The sequence below is a fragment of the Geotrypetes seraphini genome, chromosome 6, assembly GCF_902459505.1.
Source record: "Geotrypetes seraphini chromosome 6, aGeoSer1.1, whole genome shotgun sequence".
NCBI classification, from domain to species: domain Eukaryota; kingdom Metazoa; phylum Chordata; class Amphibia; order Gymnophiona; family Dermophiidae; genus Geotrypetes; species Geotrypetes seraphini.
The window spans coordinates 33289397-33306884 of NC_047089.1; the positions used below are offsets into that span (position 1 = coordinate 33289397).

Below are 17488 nucleotides of genomic sequence, written 5' to 3' on the forward strand. Positions count from 1 at the left end.
TGACAACTTCCTGTTTCCGTTAGGGCGGGCCGCAGTGGAGAGAAGACACCGAGGCCAGCAACAGCGCGGCTCAGCGCTTTTCTTTGAGGCAAGTAGATTTCTGCAGACGTATGCACAGGGAGAGCAGGAAAGGGGTGCTGCTGGACGGGGGGAGAGAAAAGGAAGGGAACAGGGGGAGCAGGCAAGGGGTGGGTGCACAAGGAAGGGGGGAAATGCTGCTGCTACACATGGAAGAAGGGGAATGCTGCTGCTGCACAGGGAAAGGGAGGAAAGCTGCTGTACAGGGAATGGGGGAATGCTGTTGCTGCTACACATGGAAGTGGGAATGCTGCTGCTGTACAGGGAAGTGGGGGAGGGGGGATAGGGAAAGGGGGCCAGGGAGCAATCATGGTTTGCTTTGGGGGGGAGACAGAAGGGGGACATGGAGAGAGACAGAAAGATAGGCAAGCAGCGCATGAGAATGAAAGACAGACACAAAGAAAGACAGCAGGCAGGGAGACAGAAAGAAAGAAAGACAGACAAAGGGGGCCAGGGAGAGAGACAGACAGACAGAAAGACAGACAGTGGGAGGGAGAGAGACAAAGAAAGGAAGAAAGAGATAGGGGCAGGGAGAGACAGAAAGAAAAAAGACAGACAGACATATTTCTAGCACCCGTTAATGTAACGGGTTTAAACACTAGTAAGGAATAATTAATGTTGCCAAATAATCTGGAATACCTGAATGTAATGTCTTATAGGTCAAAGTAAGAATTTTAAATTAACACCGACAATCGATTACTTAGCCCCCAATTATCAGCATTAATTGACTTATCATTCAATTAAATTACACTTAGGAACTGGGCGTGTGCTTAAATTTCTGTGCGCAATTTTTAGCACCATAAATAGAATTAGGTCAGAGTTTAGATTTAGGGGTCCTTTTACAAAGGCACAGTAGCGGTTTAAGGCGGGGAATACTGCACGTTAAACCGCCTGTTGCGCTAGTACCTAACGCCTCCATTAATGAGGCGTTAGGATTTTAGGCTGCCGCGGGATGATTTATATCAATGCATCTACAGTATATAGGTCTCCCTCCATATTTGCGGCGGTTATGGGCGCAGCTCCCTTGCAAATACCATAAATTTGAGAATATGTCAGAACCAAGGATTAAAAGCACCTCCTGTTCCTGATGGTAGCAGGAACAAGAGTGCACCATTTTTTTTTCTCCTGCAGCCTCTCTCACCTACCTCATGTAGCTTAGATTATTGTGACCACTTCACAGTGATCACAGCATCTCAAAAAGCTGAGAACCCTATCACTCTGGGGGGGGGGAGGGTTCCCCTCTCACTGGTGTTCCTCTTAAAAGTGTTTCCCTCCTGCCACACCTTAGTTGGGAATAAAGAATGACACGGTGGCAATTACCCGCAGGGAGCCGCAGGTAACCTGTCAAAATGGTGGGGGGGGGGGGGAAGTGCTCACTGCGGGCACAGGGACAAGGCCTTCCACCTCCCCGTGGAACGGTGAACGGCCTTGTCACCACAGTTAAGGGAGGGAAGGCGCGCGGTCACCAATCGTGCGCAGCCCCCCTTCCTCCCTCCCTACATACCTACGGCCAAATCTATCTCCCTCCCTCCCCCTTACCTTCGTGGCGCTTTAGTAAAGAAACTTACTGAAACCGGCAAAGCCTGCCTGCCTGCAGTCGCACGTGTGTGGGCAACTTCCATTTGCGTCAGAGGAGAAGCTTCCGCCCACACACACACGACTGCAGGCAGGCAGGCTTCGCCGGCTTCAATAAGTTTCTTTACTAACGCGCCACGAAGGTAAGGGGGAGGGAGGGAGATTCTCAGGCCGCTGAAGGGCGGTGAGGTGGCGAGAGGGAAGGGTGGAGGCTGCGGGGACTGGACGGTGAAGGGGACGGCGGGGACGGGGCGGTGAAGGAGACGGCGGGGACGGGGCGGTGAAAGAGACGGTGAAGGGGACAGATTTTTTTCCCTGTGTTATTCTCTAGTTGGGAACTAACATTGCAGCGTGCTTTGTTCTGTAATGGCACCAGATCTCAGTGGCAGCGTAACCCTTCTGGCTTATAACAGAGCAGCCTGTCTCTCATTGACAGCACTGGAAAAGAACAGAAAGGCTGCCAAGGTTTGCTTTAACTACTATACATTATTGATGGAACACTCACGAATAACCGAAATTATGAATGGCAAACTCACAAATATGGAGGGAGACCTGTATATAGCTGGAAAATCATTTTAGGGAAAACAGCAAAAAATAAAAATAAAAAGTAGCATTAAAACTTACTTTCTCATTACCCAGAGTCTATTAACCCCTTGCATAGGACCATCAGTATTTCTATCTCTCACTGAACTACGTGTTTGCAGATACTCCATGGGAGCATAAGAATTTAGACCACATGGTCAGGATACAAGGCTTTTATGGGAACATCTTTTGCCTTTGGATACACTCTTTGAAAAATGCATTCCTCTAGTCCCCTGGGATAAGAGTCTTCCAGGCCGGCCTATATCTTTTTAAGCGGGTTTGCTTTTCGGCTACTAAAGTACTTGAAAGGAAAAACCTGTATAGAATTAAAAGGACATGCAGAATTCATGTAATCTCACAATATTCAGTCTAATTGTTTTAAGGATCTTTGGATGTTAGTGCAGTAATTCCTCATTAATATTCTTTATGAAGAACCGCTAAAATCGTCATGAATTCTTAATACTGTAGTATCTTTCATTATTTTTTAATTTTTATACTTTGTCTTTATACAAATAAATTTTATAATTTAATGGGATTTAAGATTTTAAGCTGAGACCCTTATCTTTTTCGGCTTCAGCTCTGTTGGCCGGGGACTTTGGCCGACATGTTTCGCCGTACTGGCTGTATCAAGGCTGTCCCCATTTATCAGTGCACCACAACATCTGCCCCGTTCTGTCTTTTAGGTTCTGTCTTTTAGCCGACAGAGCTGAAGCCGAAAAAGATATGTTTAAAATCTTAAATCCCATTAAACTGTGAAATGCATTTGTATAAAGACAAAGTATAAAAATGTAAAAATAATGAAAAAGACACTATTAAGAATTGATGACAATTTTAGCGGTTCTTTCATAAAAAATATTAATGAGGAATTACTGCAATAACTCCCGAAGATCCTTAAAAACAATTAGAATGAATAGTGTGAGATTGCATGAATTCTGTATGCCACAACAAACTCCAAAAATAATAATAATTGCCAAAGGAACTTGCAAAGAAACCTGGTTCTGTGGTGTTCCATCTGCCTTGTCCTCGCTCCCCTGGACGTTGGATGAAGTTTCATTGAAGCTAAGTTGCTTTCTTTTGATTTTTTGGGGAGTTGGCGGGGGGGGGGGGTTCCCTGAGTGATTGCTGTGACTGAATTCACCTGTGTTCATTGTGCACTGTTTTTTATGGTGATAGCGTTATTTTCATTTGAAGCACACCCTAGGTACCCGATGATGGTGTGTAGGTGGTGGCCTGTCGGTCTCTACTTCATTGTGTGTAGCGTTGGAGCACTGCTCCCGTCGCTGACCCCCTCGCACTGAGGGTACCTAATTTCTCTTTAACAAATTATTGAACTTCTCTTAGTTTTGTTTATGAGTAGCCTTTCGGTGTCTTCTGAACCCTGCAATCACTCGCGGAACCCTTGACCATTTTTTGCCTTATTGTTGGTTTCTTTGTGAATTCTGTATGCAGCATTAAGAGCGCTAATGCAATTAAAGAATTAAATGCCGTGATCTTTTAACTAGAATTCAAAGGAGGCACAACAGAAAAATTTCACTATATTCCCGCCTGGGTAGCCCCAAGGCTCAAACTGTAATGATACTCACTATAGCACAGCAGTTTCACGTTCAATTCTGCTCTCCATCAGGACTAGTGGAGCATGAGGAAGCATGAAAGGCAGATACTGCTAGCATTATGACCCTTTAGAGTTCTAAAGTGACGGATGTATTTTTGTTTTCACAAGATAGTGAAGACAGATGCAAGTAAAGCCTTCGTGAAACATTGTTAGCCCAAATAACAAACCTAGCTGTTGAGGCGTGTAAGGCATTAAATCAGCTCCTGCAGCTTCATTTGTCACATGCAAGAGCTCCATAACCTATGCTGCGTTCCCGGCAGTCAAGCCATAATAGGTAGAACAGGTTCTGTTTCCATATATCCCACCCCTATATGCATCCTGACATTTTCACCAACACGCATACATATTAGCTGGAATACAGGCTTGTAAACTTGAATAACGTGCCCACCCGCTGCTCTCAATGCTCCAAATAAGGACGCATACCAATACACACAGATATAAGGATGCCTTTTGCAAAACAAATGGATAGAGCTGGACGCAAAGGGATTGTTTCCATCACTTTTCTTGCTGTTTGGAATTGCCAGACGGAACACGATGCCTCTCAGGTGTGCCTGTGTAGCACAGACAGATCTGGATCTTTTAAATGCTAGCAGTATGCTGCCCTATCAGTGGGGCTGGACACGGTATGAAATGGGAGATGACTGCCAATGCATGTTTCAACAAACGAGTATGGCAGCGGGCTATGACCATCATGGCGCTGCATCTTTAAAAAGAGCATGAAAAGATTCTTAAAATGGGACTTTTCTGCTGTTTTGTCCTGAGACTTTTATTTATTTATTTTTTTTAATTATTTAATTGCAAACGAATTGGAGAAATAGGAAATAGTTTGACATGGGCTGATTCCTGAGGTATTCGATGGTGTGGAAAGAGTAGATGTGAAACACGTGTTCACTCTTTCCAAAAATGCTAGGGCTAGGGGGCCTGCGATGAAGCTACTAAGTAGTAGATGTAAAACAAACCGGAGTAAATATTTCTTCACACGTGCAATTAAACTCTGGAATTTGTTGTTGGAGAATGTGGTGAAATCAGTTAGCTTTGCGAGGTTTAAAAAAGGCTTGCATAATTTCCTAAAAGGGAAGTCCATATGCCATTATTGAGATGGCTTGGGGAAATCCACTTCTCATTCCTAGGATAAGCAGCATAGAATCTATTTTACTACTTGGGATCTAGCTAGGTACTTGGGACCTGGGTTGGCCACTGTTGGAAACAGGATACTGGGCTTGATTGACCTTCAGTCTGCCCATTATGGCAATTCTTATGTTCTAATGTGAGCCAAGTACAGGACAATCAAGGCATTGTGACATCACTGATGAGTTTGACTCTTAGGCATTGGTGGAATGAGCCTTTATGACATCACAATCTCAGCTCTGGAATGTTGCTACTCTTTGGGTTTCTGCCAGGTACTTGGGATCTTGGTTGGCCACTGCTGGAAACAGGATACCGGGCTTGATTGGCCTTCGGTCTGTCCCAGTATAGCAATTCTTATGTTCTTATGTAAAGTATAGGACAATCAAGACATTGTGACATCACTGATGAGTTTGATTCTTAGGCATTGGTAGAATGAGGCTTTATCCATATTTCACCACTTGGATATCTATTGCAGAGCTTAAATTTGAAATTTCATATGTATGCCGATGATATCTCTATTCTTTTTCCCCTAGACAAGTTCACTGTAGAAGTTATAAATTAGATATCATCCATATTACTTCTGAAAGAACAATGGACCATCAGTTTCAGACTAAAACTTAATGCAGAAAAGATAAAAAATATTTTAGCCAGTCCTAACGACAAAATAACAGAAACATCATTATGTCTTAATGGACATGTCTATCCAATAACCAATTCCATTAAAATTCTGGGTATCACACTTGACCGTCAATTGACCTGGATCAATCACGCAAATCTGGTAGTACAAAAATGTTTCTATATATTATGGAAATTACAGACTATCAAAAATTACTTTGATCCAGTGTCTTTCAGACTACTGGTACAATCATTGATCCTACCCATTCTGGATCATTTATTTGGGATCTACCCAGAAGACCTTAACAAGATTGAGAATAATTCAGAACATGGCGGTTCGATTGATATTTGGCTTAAAGAAAAACGATCACGTTAGTCCATATTTTCATTTACTGCATTGGCTGGCATTGGAGGCAAGAATATTATTCAAGTTTTCCTGTATTTGTTTTAAGGTGATCTCAGGAAAGTAGCCAATTTATTTGTCTTCTCACTTTGAATTTTACAAGCCATCAAGGATCACAAGAAGCTCTAACTTATTTATTTATCCTAAACAAAATGGAGTTAGATATAAGACCTTTTTTGAAAGGACCTTAGCATTTCAGGCAGGCAAACTACAATGTTGGCTTGGTGAATGCATCCATGTCTTATTGCTCTTTTCGTAAATTAGTAAAATCTGCTTTGTTTGATAAATTTATCACTTAATTAGATTGTTTTTAAGATTGCAATTTTTTAATCTTTTATTCTGGTTTTACCTCATTATATGTATATGTTTCGCTGATTGTTCGGTTTCTTATGATGTAAACCACCTAGAACTCTTGGGTAATGGTGGTATAGAAAAATAAATTTATTATTATTATTATTATTATGACATCACAATCTCATCTCTGGAATGTTGTGACTATTTGGGTTTCTGCCAGGTACTTGGGACCTGGGTTGGCCACTGTTGGAAACAGGATACTGGGCTTGATGGACCTCTGATCTGTCCCAGTATGGCAATTCTTATGTTCTAAAAAAATTGAAAATAGTTCAATTAATATTTAGCCAGTAAAAGTCAGCTTTTTTAAACGCTGATTGCCATGGGCAGAATTATCCCAGGATATTCAGGGCTAGGGCATGTCCTGGAACAGGCACTGAATATCCAGGCCTAATTCAAACTGCACTGAGCACTGGAGCTTATGTAGGTTCCCAGCCAGTATTTAGCCAGGACCCACATAATATGTAGATTCGGAAGCCTCTGCCTCTACAATCCCTTCCCTAGCCCCAGAAGAAGAATAAAGTCAAAGTCCCAAGTGACCTAATACATGAACCTGCAATTAATATTTAAAAGGATTTCTACCATGAATATTAATATGTTTAGAGGATATTTTTGCACAAATCCGCAATCTAGAGTTTGCTTTGCTCTTTAGATTTTGCTAGTAAGCAGAATTAGGGCACCATTCTATAAGTGGGTATCTCCTTTCAGGAGCCCCAATGCTGCATGGTGGGACCTAGTCTGCGACAGGATCTGAGCTTCTATATAGAATACCAGCATTTACATGCTCCCAGTTACCCCAGGCACTTACAGGGAAATTATATAAAAGGTTTCTAAAGAAAGGTGCCAGTTAGGCACCTAACTTAATTAGCCTATGACACTATGGCTTCATTGTCCTATACTTGGCTCATTTCTACTACATTTTGATTTCTAAGGTGGCGCACTGGTTAAAGCTACAGCCTCAGCACCCTGAAGTTGTGGGTTCAACCCCACACTGCTCCATGTGACCCTGGGCAAGTCACATAATCCTCCCATTGCCCCAGGTACATTAGATAGATTGTGAGCCCACCGGGACAGACAGGGAAAATGCTTGAGTACCTGAATAAATTCATGTAAACCGTTCTGAGCTCCCCTGAGAGAACAGTATAGAAAATTGGATAGTGAAAAGTTTCAGCCTCTGATAACCAGCTTGTGATGTCATAATGCCTCATTCCACCAATGCCCAAGAGCCAACCTCATCAGTGATGTCACAATGGCATAATTGTCCTACGCTTGGCTCAATTCTACTACATTTTGATTTCTAAGGTGGCGCACTGGGTAAAGCTACAGCCTCAGCACCCTGAAGTTGTGGGTTCAACCCCACACTGCTCCATGTGACCCTGGGCAAGTCACATAATCCTTCCAGTGCCCCAGGTACATTAGATAGATTGTGAGCCCACCGGGACAGACAGGGAAAAATGCTTGAGTACCTGAATAAATTCATGTAAACCGTTCTGAGCTCCCCTGGGAAAACAGTTTTAGAAAATTTGATAAATAAATAAGTTTTTAATAAAGAATAAATTTAGGTGCGAGGATTTGCACTATGTTTCCATTGGTGCAAAAGGTCATGATCCCAAGAATAAGTGCTATTCTATAAACCTCACCTAACTTCAGGCTCCATTTAGAGAATAGCGCTTAAGCATTTTTTTAACACCAATTTTTGGGGATTCAGTCCCAATCTGCTTATGCACACCCTTACAGAATAGTGTATTGTCACTTTGCTGCCACTTATGTACCCTTACCACAAAAGAGCCAGTATTCGCACATTTATGCACACTAAAATCACAAAACTATGAGTACGGAGTTATAAAATTACCCTTTTAATAGAGAAAACTATGCACCATATTATTAAGCATATTCTAGACAAAATATAGCAAAAAAAAAATAGGGTCAGAATTTTCACATGCAAAATGTACCTCAAATGAGTACTTCGTTCCTTCAGGCTGGATTACATACAGGCCAGTAGGTGTTTCTGAAATGGATCCCACAGTATCTATAATATCAGTACAATCATATCCTATAAAAAGATTATCATATGTTAACATTTTTCAACAAATAAAAGGTAGAAATTGCAATTATGAGGCATAAAGGTTATATAAAGCCTGGATAACTTCAGGAAGTAGCCAAATGAATCTTCCAATTTGAATTTTCTGCCCCTGCTACCACTTAAATTTCAACCAGAAAACTTGTTCTCTAGACAAATTTTAGCCACTTATCTAAAAACAATAGCAAGAATTAGCTTAGGGGCATGGTTTAATTTATAACTGGACTAATCTTATTGCCCGTTACATTAACGGGTGCTAGAATATATGTGTGTGTGTCTGTCTTTATTTTTTTTTCTCTCTCTCTTTAGCTGCTTTCTGTATTTCTGTCTTTCTTTCTTTTTTTTTTTCCTTGGCTGTCCACCACCACCCCTTGCCTGCTCCCCCTGTCCATTCTCCCTTCCTTTTACCTCCCCTGTGTCCTCCACCACCCCATCACTGCTCACCTTATCCAGCAGCAGCCCTTCTCCCTTTGTTTTACCTCCCCCCTGTCCATCATCACCTCCTTCCTGCTCCCCCTGTCCAGCAGTAGGCCTCCCTTCATTTTTCTGCCCCCCTGTCCATTACATGGGCTCAGTTCCATAGAGAGCAATGGAGAAACCATAGCATTCAAAAGCTGCTCTTAACAGTCTGGAACACAGTCCCACTACTTTTCAGACTCTGGAGCAGCAGGGGTCATCTGCTCCTGCCCCTCCCTTCCAGACAGGAAAAGGGGCAGGGAGGCTATGAACTGGAACAAAAAAGAAAACAGTTTGTAATCCAGCCACTCTTCTTCTGCTGCTTCTGTCCCCTGGCCAAATGGCTGGCTGGCTGGCTGGCCTACTCCCCTGGATCAGCGTTCTGTGCAGGAGTTGTGGCCATTTTGAAGATCGGTCTGCCCTGCTCCTTGCCTTAGTATATTTTTAAGTTGAAAGACGTGGCGGCGGCGGCTCCTCTCAAGATCCCCGACTGCGTCGGACTTCCGACGCAGGTGGGGATCCTGAGAGGAGCCGCTGCCTCGTCTTTCAACTTAAAAATATATTAAGGCAAGGAGCAGGGCAGACCGAAGAACAGCACGGCCGACAGCCGCCGCGTCCGACATCCACCTCGGGGGAGGAGAGAGAGTGTTTTGCGCACATGCACACTCCTATCTGCGGTTCCCTACAGCGCACGGAAAACAGAACACGCGATGGGAGTGCGCATGCGCGGCTTAGGCTTTTATTATATTAGATAACAATATGCAGTGCTGACAAAAGCTAACTAGCTAAATAAGACCAAATAACTGGCCCAAGTCAACTAAATGCCTGATTAAATTTAGATCATGAGTTCAAAGGTTTTTGACATGGAAAGCTCTCTTCTTTGATTATCCAGTTAAATATGACATGTAAATGAGACAAATAGGAGGGATCGGGATACAGCAGGATACCACAATGTGCCCCCTGTGGTAAGACAGAGGAACATTGTAGAATCTCTATTTATAATCTGACCCAGCCTGTAGCATGAACTAGTAACATAGAAGCGTAGAAAATAATGGCAAGTGAAGACCATATAGCCAAATCTACGCCATCCACACCATCTATTTTTTACAATTCCTTTCTCTCCTTCGGAGATCCTCTTCATGTTGCATGCTTTCATGAATTCAGAAACCATTTTTATCTATACCACATCCTCTAGAAGGCTGTTCCATGTATCCACAACTCTTTCTGCAATGAAATATTTCTTAAGGTTGTGGGTTCAAACCCTACGCTGCCCCTTGTGACCCTGGGCAAGTCACTTAATAATCCACTGCCCCTGGTCCACTAGATAGATTGTGAGTCCACTGGGATAGATGGGGAAAATGTTTGAAGTACCTGTATGTAAATTACTTTGAGCGTGGATGTAAAACCATAAAAAGGTGGTATATAAGTTCTAGTTCCCCCCCCTCTCTTTACACTACCCCTGAGTCTATCCCCTTTCACCTTCATCAATTTTTCAGAGCTTTCTTTCAATAGAAATAGCTTCACCAAATCACCACTATGTATCAATAATCTTAATTACCCTATCCAACCTACCATAAAGATACTAGGTGTAACTTTGAATCAGTGCCTAACCATGAGAGACCAGGTGGACTCCTTGATCAGAAAGGGATTTTTCACTCTCTGGAAACTCTGATCCATTAAAGCTTATTTCGATACAGCAACATTCAGAACCCTAGTCCAATCCCTCGTACTGAGTTTACTTGACTACTGTAACATCGCCTATTTAGCAATTTCCCAAAAGAACATGCAGCGTCTACAATTGATGCAAAATGCAGCGGTCAAACTGATCTTTGGGCTGAGGAAGTTTGACCACGTGACACCCTACTACCGGCAGCTGCATTGGCTGCCAGTGGAGGTGCGCATAAAGTTTAAATTTGCCTGCTTCTGCTTCAAAGCACTACACGGACTTGCCCCTAAATATATAACTGACCTTTTCGTCTTCTCAGCCAACAGACACAAGAGAAGCTCACATTCCAACTTCGTTTCTCCCCCAGTGAGAGGTTGTAAACTGAAAAAACACCATGAACATCTTCTCTCGCACCAAGCAGCATCATGGGGTAAAGACCTAGAACGATTGCTTTCGCCCACTACTTATGAGGAATTTAGGAAACGTCTGAAAACACACCTGTTCCTAAAGTATCTAGACAACTGATCCTCTCTTCTCTCTCTCCCCTCTATAGCGATTAACTTGTTCTATTGATCACTCTCTCCTCAAAAATGGATTTCCTGTCCTATTAACCCTCTTTCTTCCTCCTCTCTTAAAGTCAATCAATTTGTACCTTTGCCTAATCTTTGTAAACCGCATAGAACTTCACGGTATTGCGGTATATAAACTGTTATTATTATTATTATTTAACTATTTCTATCTCTGCCACATTTCTTCCAAAGCACCATATTTAGATCTTTAAGTCGGTTTCCATGTTTTATGACGAAGCCCACAGACCATTTCAGGAGCCACCCAACCAGCTCTATCATATTTATATCTTTTGAAGGTGTCCACAGTACTCCAAATGAGGGCTCACCATAGACTTATACAGAAACACTATCACTTTGACTTTATTTTATTTCCTTTTATTTATATATTCAATTTTCTATACCGTTCTCCCAGGGTCACAAGGAACAGTGTAGGTTTGAACCCATAACCTCAGGGTGCTGTAGCTTTAACCACTGCACCACTCTAGAAATCAAAATGTAGAAAAAGTGAGCCAAGTCTAGTACAATGAAGCCATTGTGACATCACTGATGAGGTTGGCTCTTAGCCATTGGTGGAATGAAGCATTATGATGTCACAATACCAGCTCTGTTTATCAAAGGCTGAAACTTTTCACACTATTTATTTATTCAATTTTCTATACTGTTCTCCCAGGGCAGCTCAGAATGGTTTACATGAATTTATTCAGGTACTCAAGCATTTTTCCCTGTCTGTCCCAGTGGACTCACAATCTAGCTAATGTACCTGGGGCAATGGGGGGGATTATGTGACTTGCCCAGGGTCACAAGGAACAGCGTGGGTTTCAACCCACAACCTCAGGGTACTGAGGCTGTCGCTTTAACCACTGTGCCAAACTATACTTCCTACTTTCTTACATCCTCCAAAAGTAAGGCAGGAGACACTGCTCTGGCCACTTATTGGTAGCTCGGCTCATCTTCCAAAATGTGTAACAAGGTAAATCCCCTGAAAGGTGTAGAAAACAAGAGGGAAGGATCTAGCAAAGATTAAGACAACTGAGGAATCACTGTATAGTGAATATTTGGGCAAAAAAAATCGTAATACTTTTCCCAGAGAAAACTCATCCTATGAAATATATAGAGAGAACATAAGGCAGGTACTTACCATGAGTCTGCGTTGGTCTGTGAGGAATCGGATTCATTTGTTTTTTCATAACTTCAGCATTCAGAATAAGAACATGACTCATTAACTCACTCACCTAGTAGGTTAAAAGGCAAAAGGCAGATAAAATGTATAAATTGAAATTGAGATGTCCAGATCAAGATGTGTCAAATTCCAACAGTATTTTAGAAAAGAATTTGCTAGCGTCAAGGTTTTCCTACAGTACGTACAGGAATACTTGTAAATGTGCAGCAGGAAAAGTTGCTTTACATCTCTGAATAGCAAAAACATCAACAGGAGACACTGAAGTATTGGCCAAGTGACCTAATACATGAACCTATTTCACAACATAGGTGTGTGTACCGTATTTTTCGCTCTATAAGATGCACCTGACCATAAGACGCACCTACATGGTGGAAAAACCGAAAAAAAAAAATTCTGAACCAAATGGAGTACCCTGTCCCACCGCCCTGCCCTTTACCTTGTCCCCCCCTCTGGTGATCTAGTGGTAGGCAGGCAGTCCTCCCCACCCCCGGTACATTTTTTTAATTCCGGCGGTCCAGAACTCTTGCCCCTCCCTCGCTGGATGGCTGCCTCCAAGTCCTCATCTCTTGTGGAAGAATGACGCCTGCCTTGTGCACCACTCTGCCACAAGAGATGAGGACTCGGAGGCAGCAGTCCAGTGAGGGAGGGGCAGGAGCGCGGAAAACTCTTGCCGATACAACGCTGGATCACTAAAATTAAAAAAGGTACCGGGAGTGTTATATTTGCTCCATAAGATGCACCTACATTTCCACCCACTTTGGGGGGGGGGGGAAGTGCATCTTATGGAGCGAAAAATAAGGTAAGTACCAACAAATAGATGTACAAGTCCGGCTCAGCACCTAACCCCCGCGAATACTGAGAGAGAAGTGTATAAGAACATAACAATAGCCTTACTGGGTCAGACCAATGGTCCATCAAGCACAGTAGCCTGTTCTCACGGTGGCCAATCCAGGTCACTAGTACCTGGCCAAAACCCAAGGAGTAGCAATGTTCCATTCAGAATCCTAAAGAATAGCAAGATTCCGGAATCCCAAAGAGTAGCAACATTCCATGCTACTGATCCAGGGCAAGCAGTGGCTTCCCCATGTCTTTCTCAATAACAGACTATGGACTTTTCTCCAGGAACTTGTCCAAACCTTTCTTAAAACCAGCTACGTTATCCGCTGTTACCGCATGTGGTTTCTGATAAATTAGTCGACTCAAAGTAAGAAGAATATATTGCATATCAATCATTGTTAGTACCTGATTTGAAAGATAATCCAAGGATCTTTGTTGATCTTCCAACATATTTTTTAACATTTTCTTTGTGCTTCTGGCATAAGTAATAAGTGAGCTTTGTAAATTTCCTTCCAAGAGAAAGTAAAGTGAAGATCATTCTTATTAAACCGCTGGTAGTCATGCAAAATGAAGTTACAGAAATATACAAAATGAGAAGAGAAATATAATAATTATTGTGAATACCATTAACTGAACATGAACCCAACCAATACACGTATACTCCAGGATGGTAAGAGAATGGCCTACTTTGTTACTGTCCAAACAAAACACTCTCCCAAGTGATAAAGCAGATATAACACAAACTATCGGCCTCTTTTACAAAGCCGCACTAGCGGCTTCGCTGCGCTAATGGCCCCGAAGCCCATAGAGATTTAGGGCTCCTTTTATTAAGCTGTGATAGCATTTTTAGTGCACGCAGAATTGCCACGCGCGCTAAACCCATGCTATGCAGCTAGAACTAACGCCAGCATAATGCTGGCGTTAGCGTCTAGTGCACGCGGCAATTCTGCGTGCGCTAAGCATGCACTAAAACTGCTATCGCAGCTTAGTTAAAGAAGCGCCAAAAGGGCTTTGGGGCTGTTGCCGCACGACTTTGTAAAAGAGGCCGTTTGTTTCAACTTGTGCAGATAAGTCTGTTTTTGATCATTGGTCTGTGTTCTGCATTGAATAGAGCACAAATTATATGAAGACAGGTTTTTTCATGCCGGTGAGGTGTGTATCTATAATTCCTTACCACAGTGAGTACTATTTAGCAGAGGTTGGTTCTCAGGCTTTTTCCTTCCTCTTCATTTTTAGTTTTTCACAATAATTTATTGGGGTTTCTGTTTAGAGCATAGGTTCCCAACCTTTTTTGAATCAGAGCCCACTTTCTCAGTAAATGATTCGATAGCGCCCCCCTTGGGTAAATTATATTGTACCTACTATATTTTGAAAATCAAGAACAAATTTTTAAAATAATTATATTAGAAGATAATAACAATATTGGTGTATTGCTCACAGTATGATTTTTAAAAATATGTTATTAAAAAAATGAATATAATATTATTAGTGAGAGAGCTGAGCTTGATGTGATGAAACTTCCATCCAGCGTCTTCTCCTTCGTCTCTCTCCACTTCTCTTCAGCATCGGTTAACCTTCACCCTCCCCTCCACTTCCCTTCAGTGCATGCCACTCAACCTTTTCCACTCATCGGGCCACCTTCCTCCCTTCCCCTCACCTTCGCGGGCAGTCTTCATAGTTTTCTTTCAGAGGTGTCCGGATGCCACAACATTCTCACCAAGTTCCGCATGACTGCTCTAAATCTTTTCGTCTGACGCACTTCCTGTTTCCGCCTGGGTGGCTTCCGTCAGAAGAGAAGCTTTGGGGCAGTCACACGGGACTTAGTGAGAATGTTGCCATGGCAGCAAAAATGTTGAAGAATCAAAACAAAGACAGTGCTGCTATCACTGGCCATTGGATTTGCCAATTGCTCAAGGGGGAGGCAGCTGGACCTCAACGTCCCCTCAATGTGACGTGAACACAAAAATGCCCCCCTTAGACTTCTCAGCGTCCACTGGTGGTCAATAGTGCCCCCATTGGGAACCACTGGTTTAGAGTTACAGAGAGGCATTTTCGATAGGACGTCTAAGTCTGACTTTGGATGTTTCTGAAAGGATGCCCAAAAGTTGGGTCGGGAAAATGACCGTTTTCAAAATCTTGAAAATGACACATCTAGACGTTCTGGCCCTTAGGATGTCTATCTTCCTAAGGTGGTCATTTTCGAAAATCAAAATGTCCAAATGCAATACATCCAAAACAACCCCATTTGGACATGGGAGGGGCCAGCATTTTAATGGCCTGGCCACAAGGACATGCCAACAGAGAACCTTAGGGGGCACTGCTGTGAACATCACATAAAGGGTGCCAGGTACATATTTCACCACAACCCCCTTATAGTGTTTGGTGAGCCCTCCATTACTCCCTCAAAACCTACTATACTCACCTGTCTACCACTCCAGTAGCCCTGAGAGCTCCAGCTGGCACCTATATGGCAGTACAGTAGGTTTTGTCTTAGTTTTGGTGGGCTCACACTTTCTATCATAAAGGTAGTAGGTAGGATGGGATATGGGCCTGGATCCCCCTCCTTATGGTTCACTACACCACCCACCAGACACCTGCTTGCTTCTCTATTAGACTTTCCCATAATATCTGCAACTGTCATAGAGGATGGTATGAACTGTTTCTTTCACAAGCTTGGGAGTGATAGGAGGTCAGTGACCACTAGGGGAGTGTGGGGAGTCATGCCTTTATGCACCCAGTGGGCATCTGGTCAGTTTGGATACCCTTTTGGTCCCTGGTGACGGGACTAAATCGCGCGAGACAACGGCGCGCTGACAACTGAGCGCAAGGTTGACGGCGCACCGAAGAAAAGCACTATTTTAAAGGGTTCCGACGGGGGGTGTGGGGGGGAACCCCCCCCCACTTTACTTAACAGACATTGCGCTGGCGTTGTGGGGGGTTTGGGGGGTTGTAACCCCCACATTATACTTAAAACTGAACTTTTTCCTAAAAAAACAGGCAAAAAGTTCGGTTTCAAGTATAATGAGGGGGGTTACAACCCCCCAAACCCCCCACAACGCCAGCGCAATGTCTTTTAAGTAAAATAGGGGGGTTCCCCACCAACACCCCCCGTCGGAACCCTTTAAAATAGTGCTTTTCTTCGGCGCGCGGTCAACCTTGCGCTCAGTTGTCGGCGCGCCGTTGTCTCGCCCGATTTTGTCTATGAACCTTGGTCCCTATTCGCTTTTAAAACAGGTCTAACGCCGAAAGTCTAAATGACTCCCTGGATGTGTTCAAAAAGTTTTTCATTATCTCTGCAAGACATCCAAGTCCTAAGGCCACCCTAATCCCACCCAAAACATGCCTCTAACATGCCCCCTTAATATTGAAATGTCCTGGAGGGAAAAAATGACCTGCAAGATAATACCAGAGGGCATAATTTGAGGTTGCGGGGTGGTAGACTCAAGAGCAATGTTAGGAAATTCTTGTTTACGGAGAGGGTGGTTGATGCGTGGAATGTGAAGAAGAAGATGGTGACAAAGTTCAAACAAGCGTGGGATGAACACAGAGGATCTCTATTCAGAAAATAATGGTATATATTGAAGAACTAAGGTCAGTTCTGGGCAGATTTGTACGGTCTGTGTCCCGTATATGACCATTCAGTTGAGGATGGGCTGGGGAGGGCTTTGACAGATAGGATGGTTTACATCAGGGGTCTCAAACACGCAGCCCAGGGACCACATGTGGCCCGCCAGGTCCTATTTTGAGGCCCTCGGTATGTTTATCATAATCACAAAAGTAAAATAAAACAGTTTCTTAATCATATGTCTTTTTAACCATAAATGACAATATTATTATTAAGACTTAGCCAAAAGGAAAGATTTATAAACCATAAAGAGTTTTGCCTCATGCAAAATTGTCATTTCTTTAATAAGACATTAACTATTTTTTTTCCGAGGCCCTCCAAGTACCTACAAATCCAAAAGGTGGCCCTGCAAAGGGTTTGAGTTGGAGACCACTGGCCTATAGGAAGAGGAGATGCAAATATTAAGAGCCTTAGCCAATAGGGAGAGAAGGAGATAGTGGATGCTGTGGATGGCCATCGTGTTACTATGTTTCTATAACCATCACAATGCAGGTGTAAAGAGCCTTAGCCTATAGCAGTGGTCTCAAACTCGCAGCCCGCCAGGTCCTATTTTGAGGCCCTCGGTATGTTTATCATAATCACAAAAGTAAAATAAAACAGTTTCTCAATCATATGTCTTTTTAACCATAAATGACAATATTATTATTAAGACTTAGCCAAAAGGAAAGATTTATAAACCATAAAGAGTTTTGCCTCATGCAAAATTGTCATTTCTTTAATAAGACATTAAC

The 17488-nt window shown here is 42.9% G+C and overlaps 1 protein-coding gene across 5 annotated transcripts in view; it reads right to left on the bottom strand.

Annotated features, from left to right (window-relative positions):
• The window catches only part of ANGPTL5 (angiopoietin like 5), a 57610-nt gene that overhangs the window by 11495 nt on the left and 28627 nt on the right, over positions 1 to 17488 (bottom strand). For all 5 annotated transcript variants that reach the window (XM_033950173.1, XM_033950169.1, XM_033950171.1 and 2 more), the window contains 3 exons: positions 13538 to 13641; positions 12254 to 12347; positions 8297 to 8397 (listed from right to left, as the gene is read on the bottom strand). In XM_033950173.1, the coding sequence (XP_033806064.1) occupies positions 8297 to 8397; positions 12254 to 12347; positions 13538 to 13641 (299 nt within the window). The remainder of the gene's footprint in view (positions 1 to 8296; positions 8398 to 12253; positions 12348 to 13537; positions 13642 to 17488) is intronic.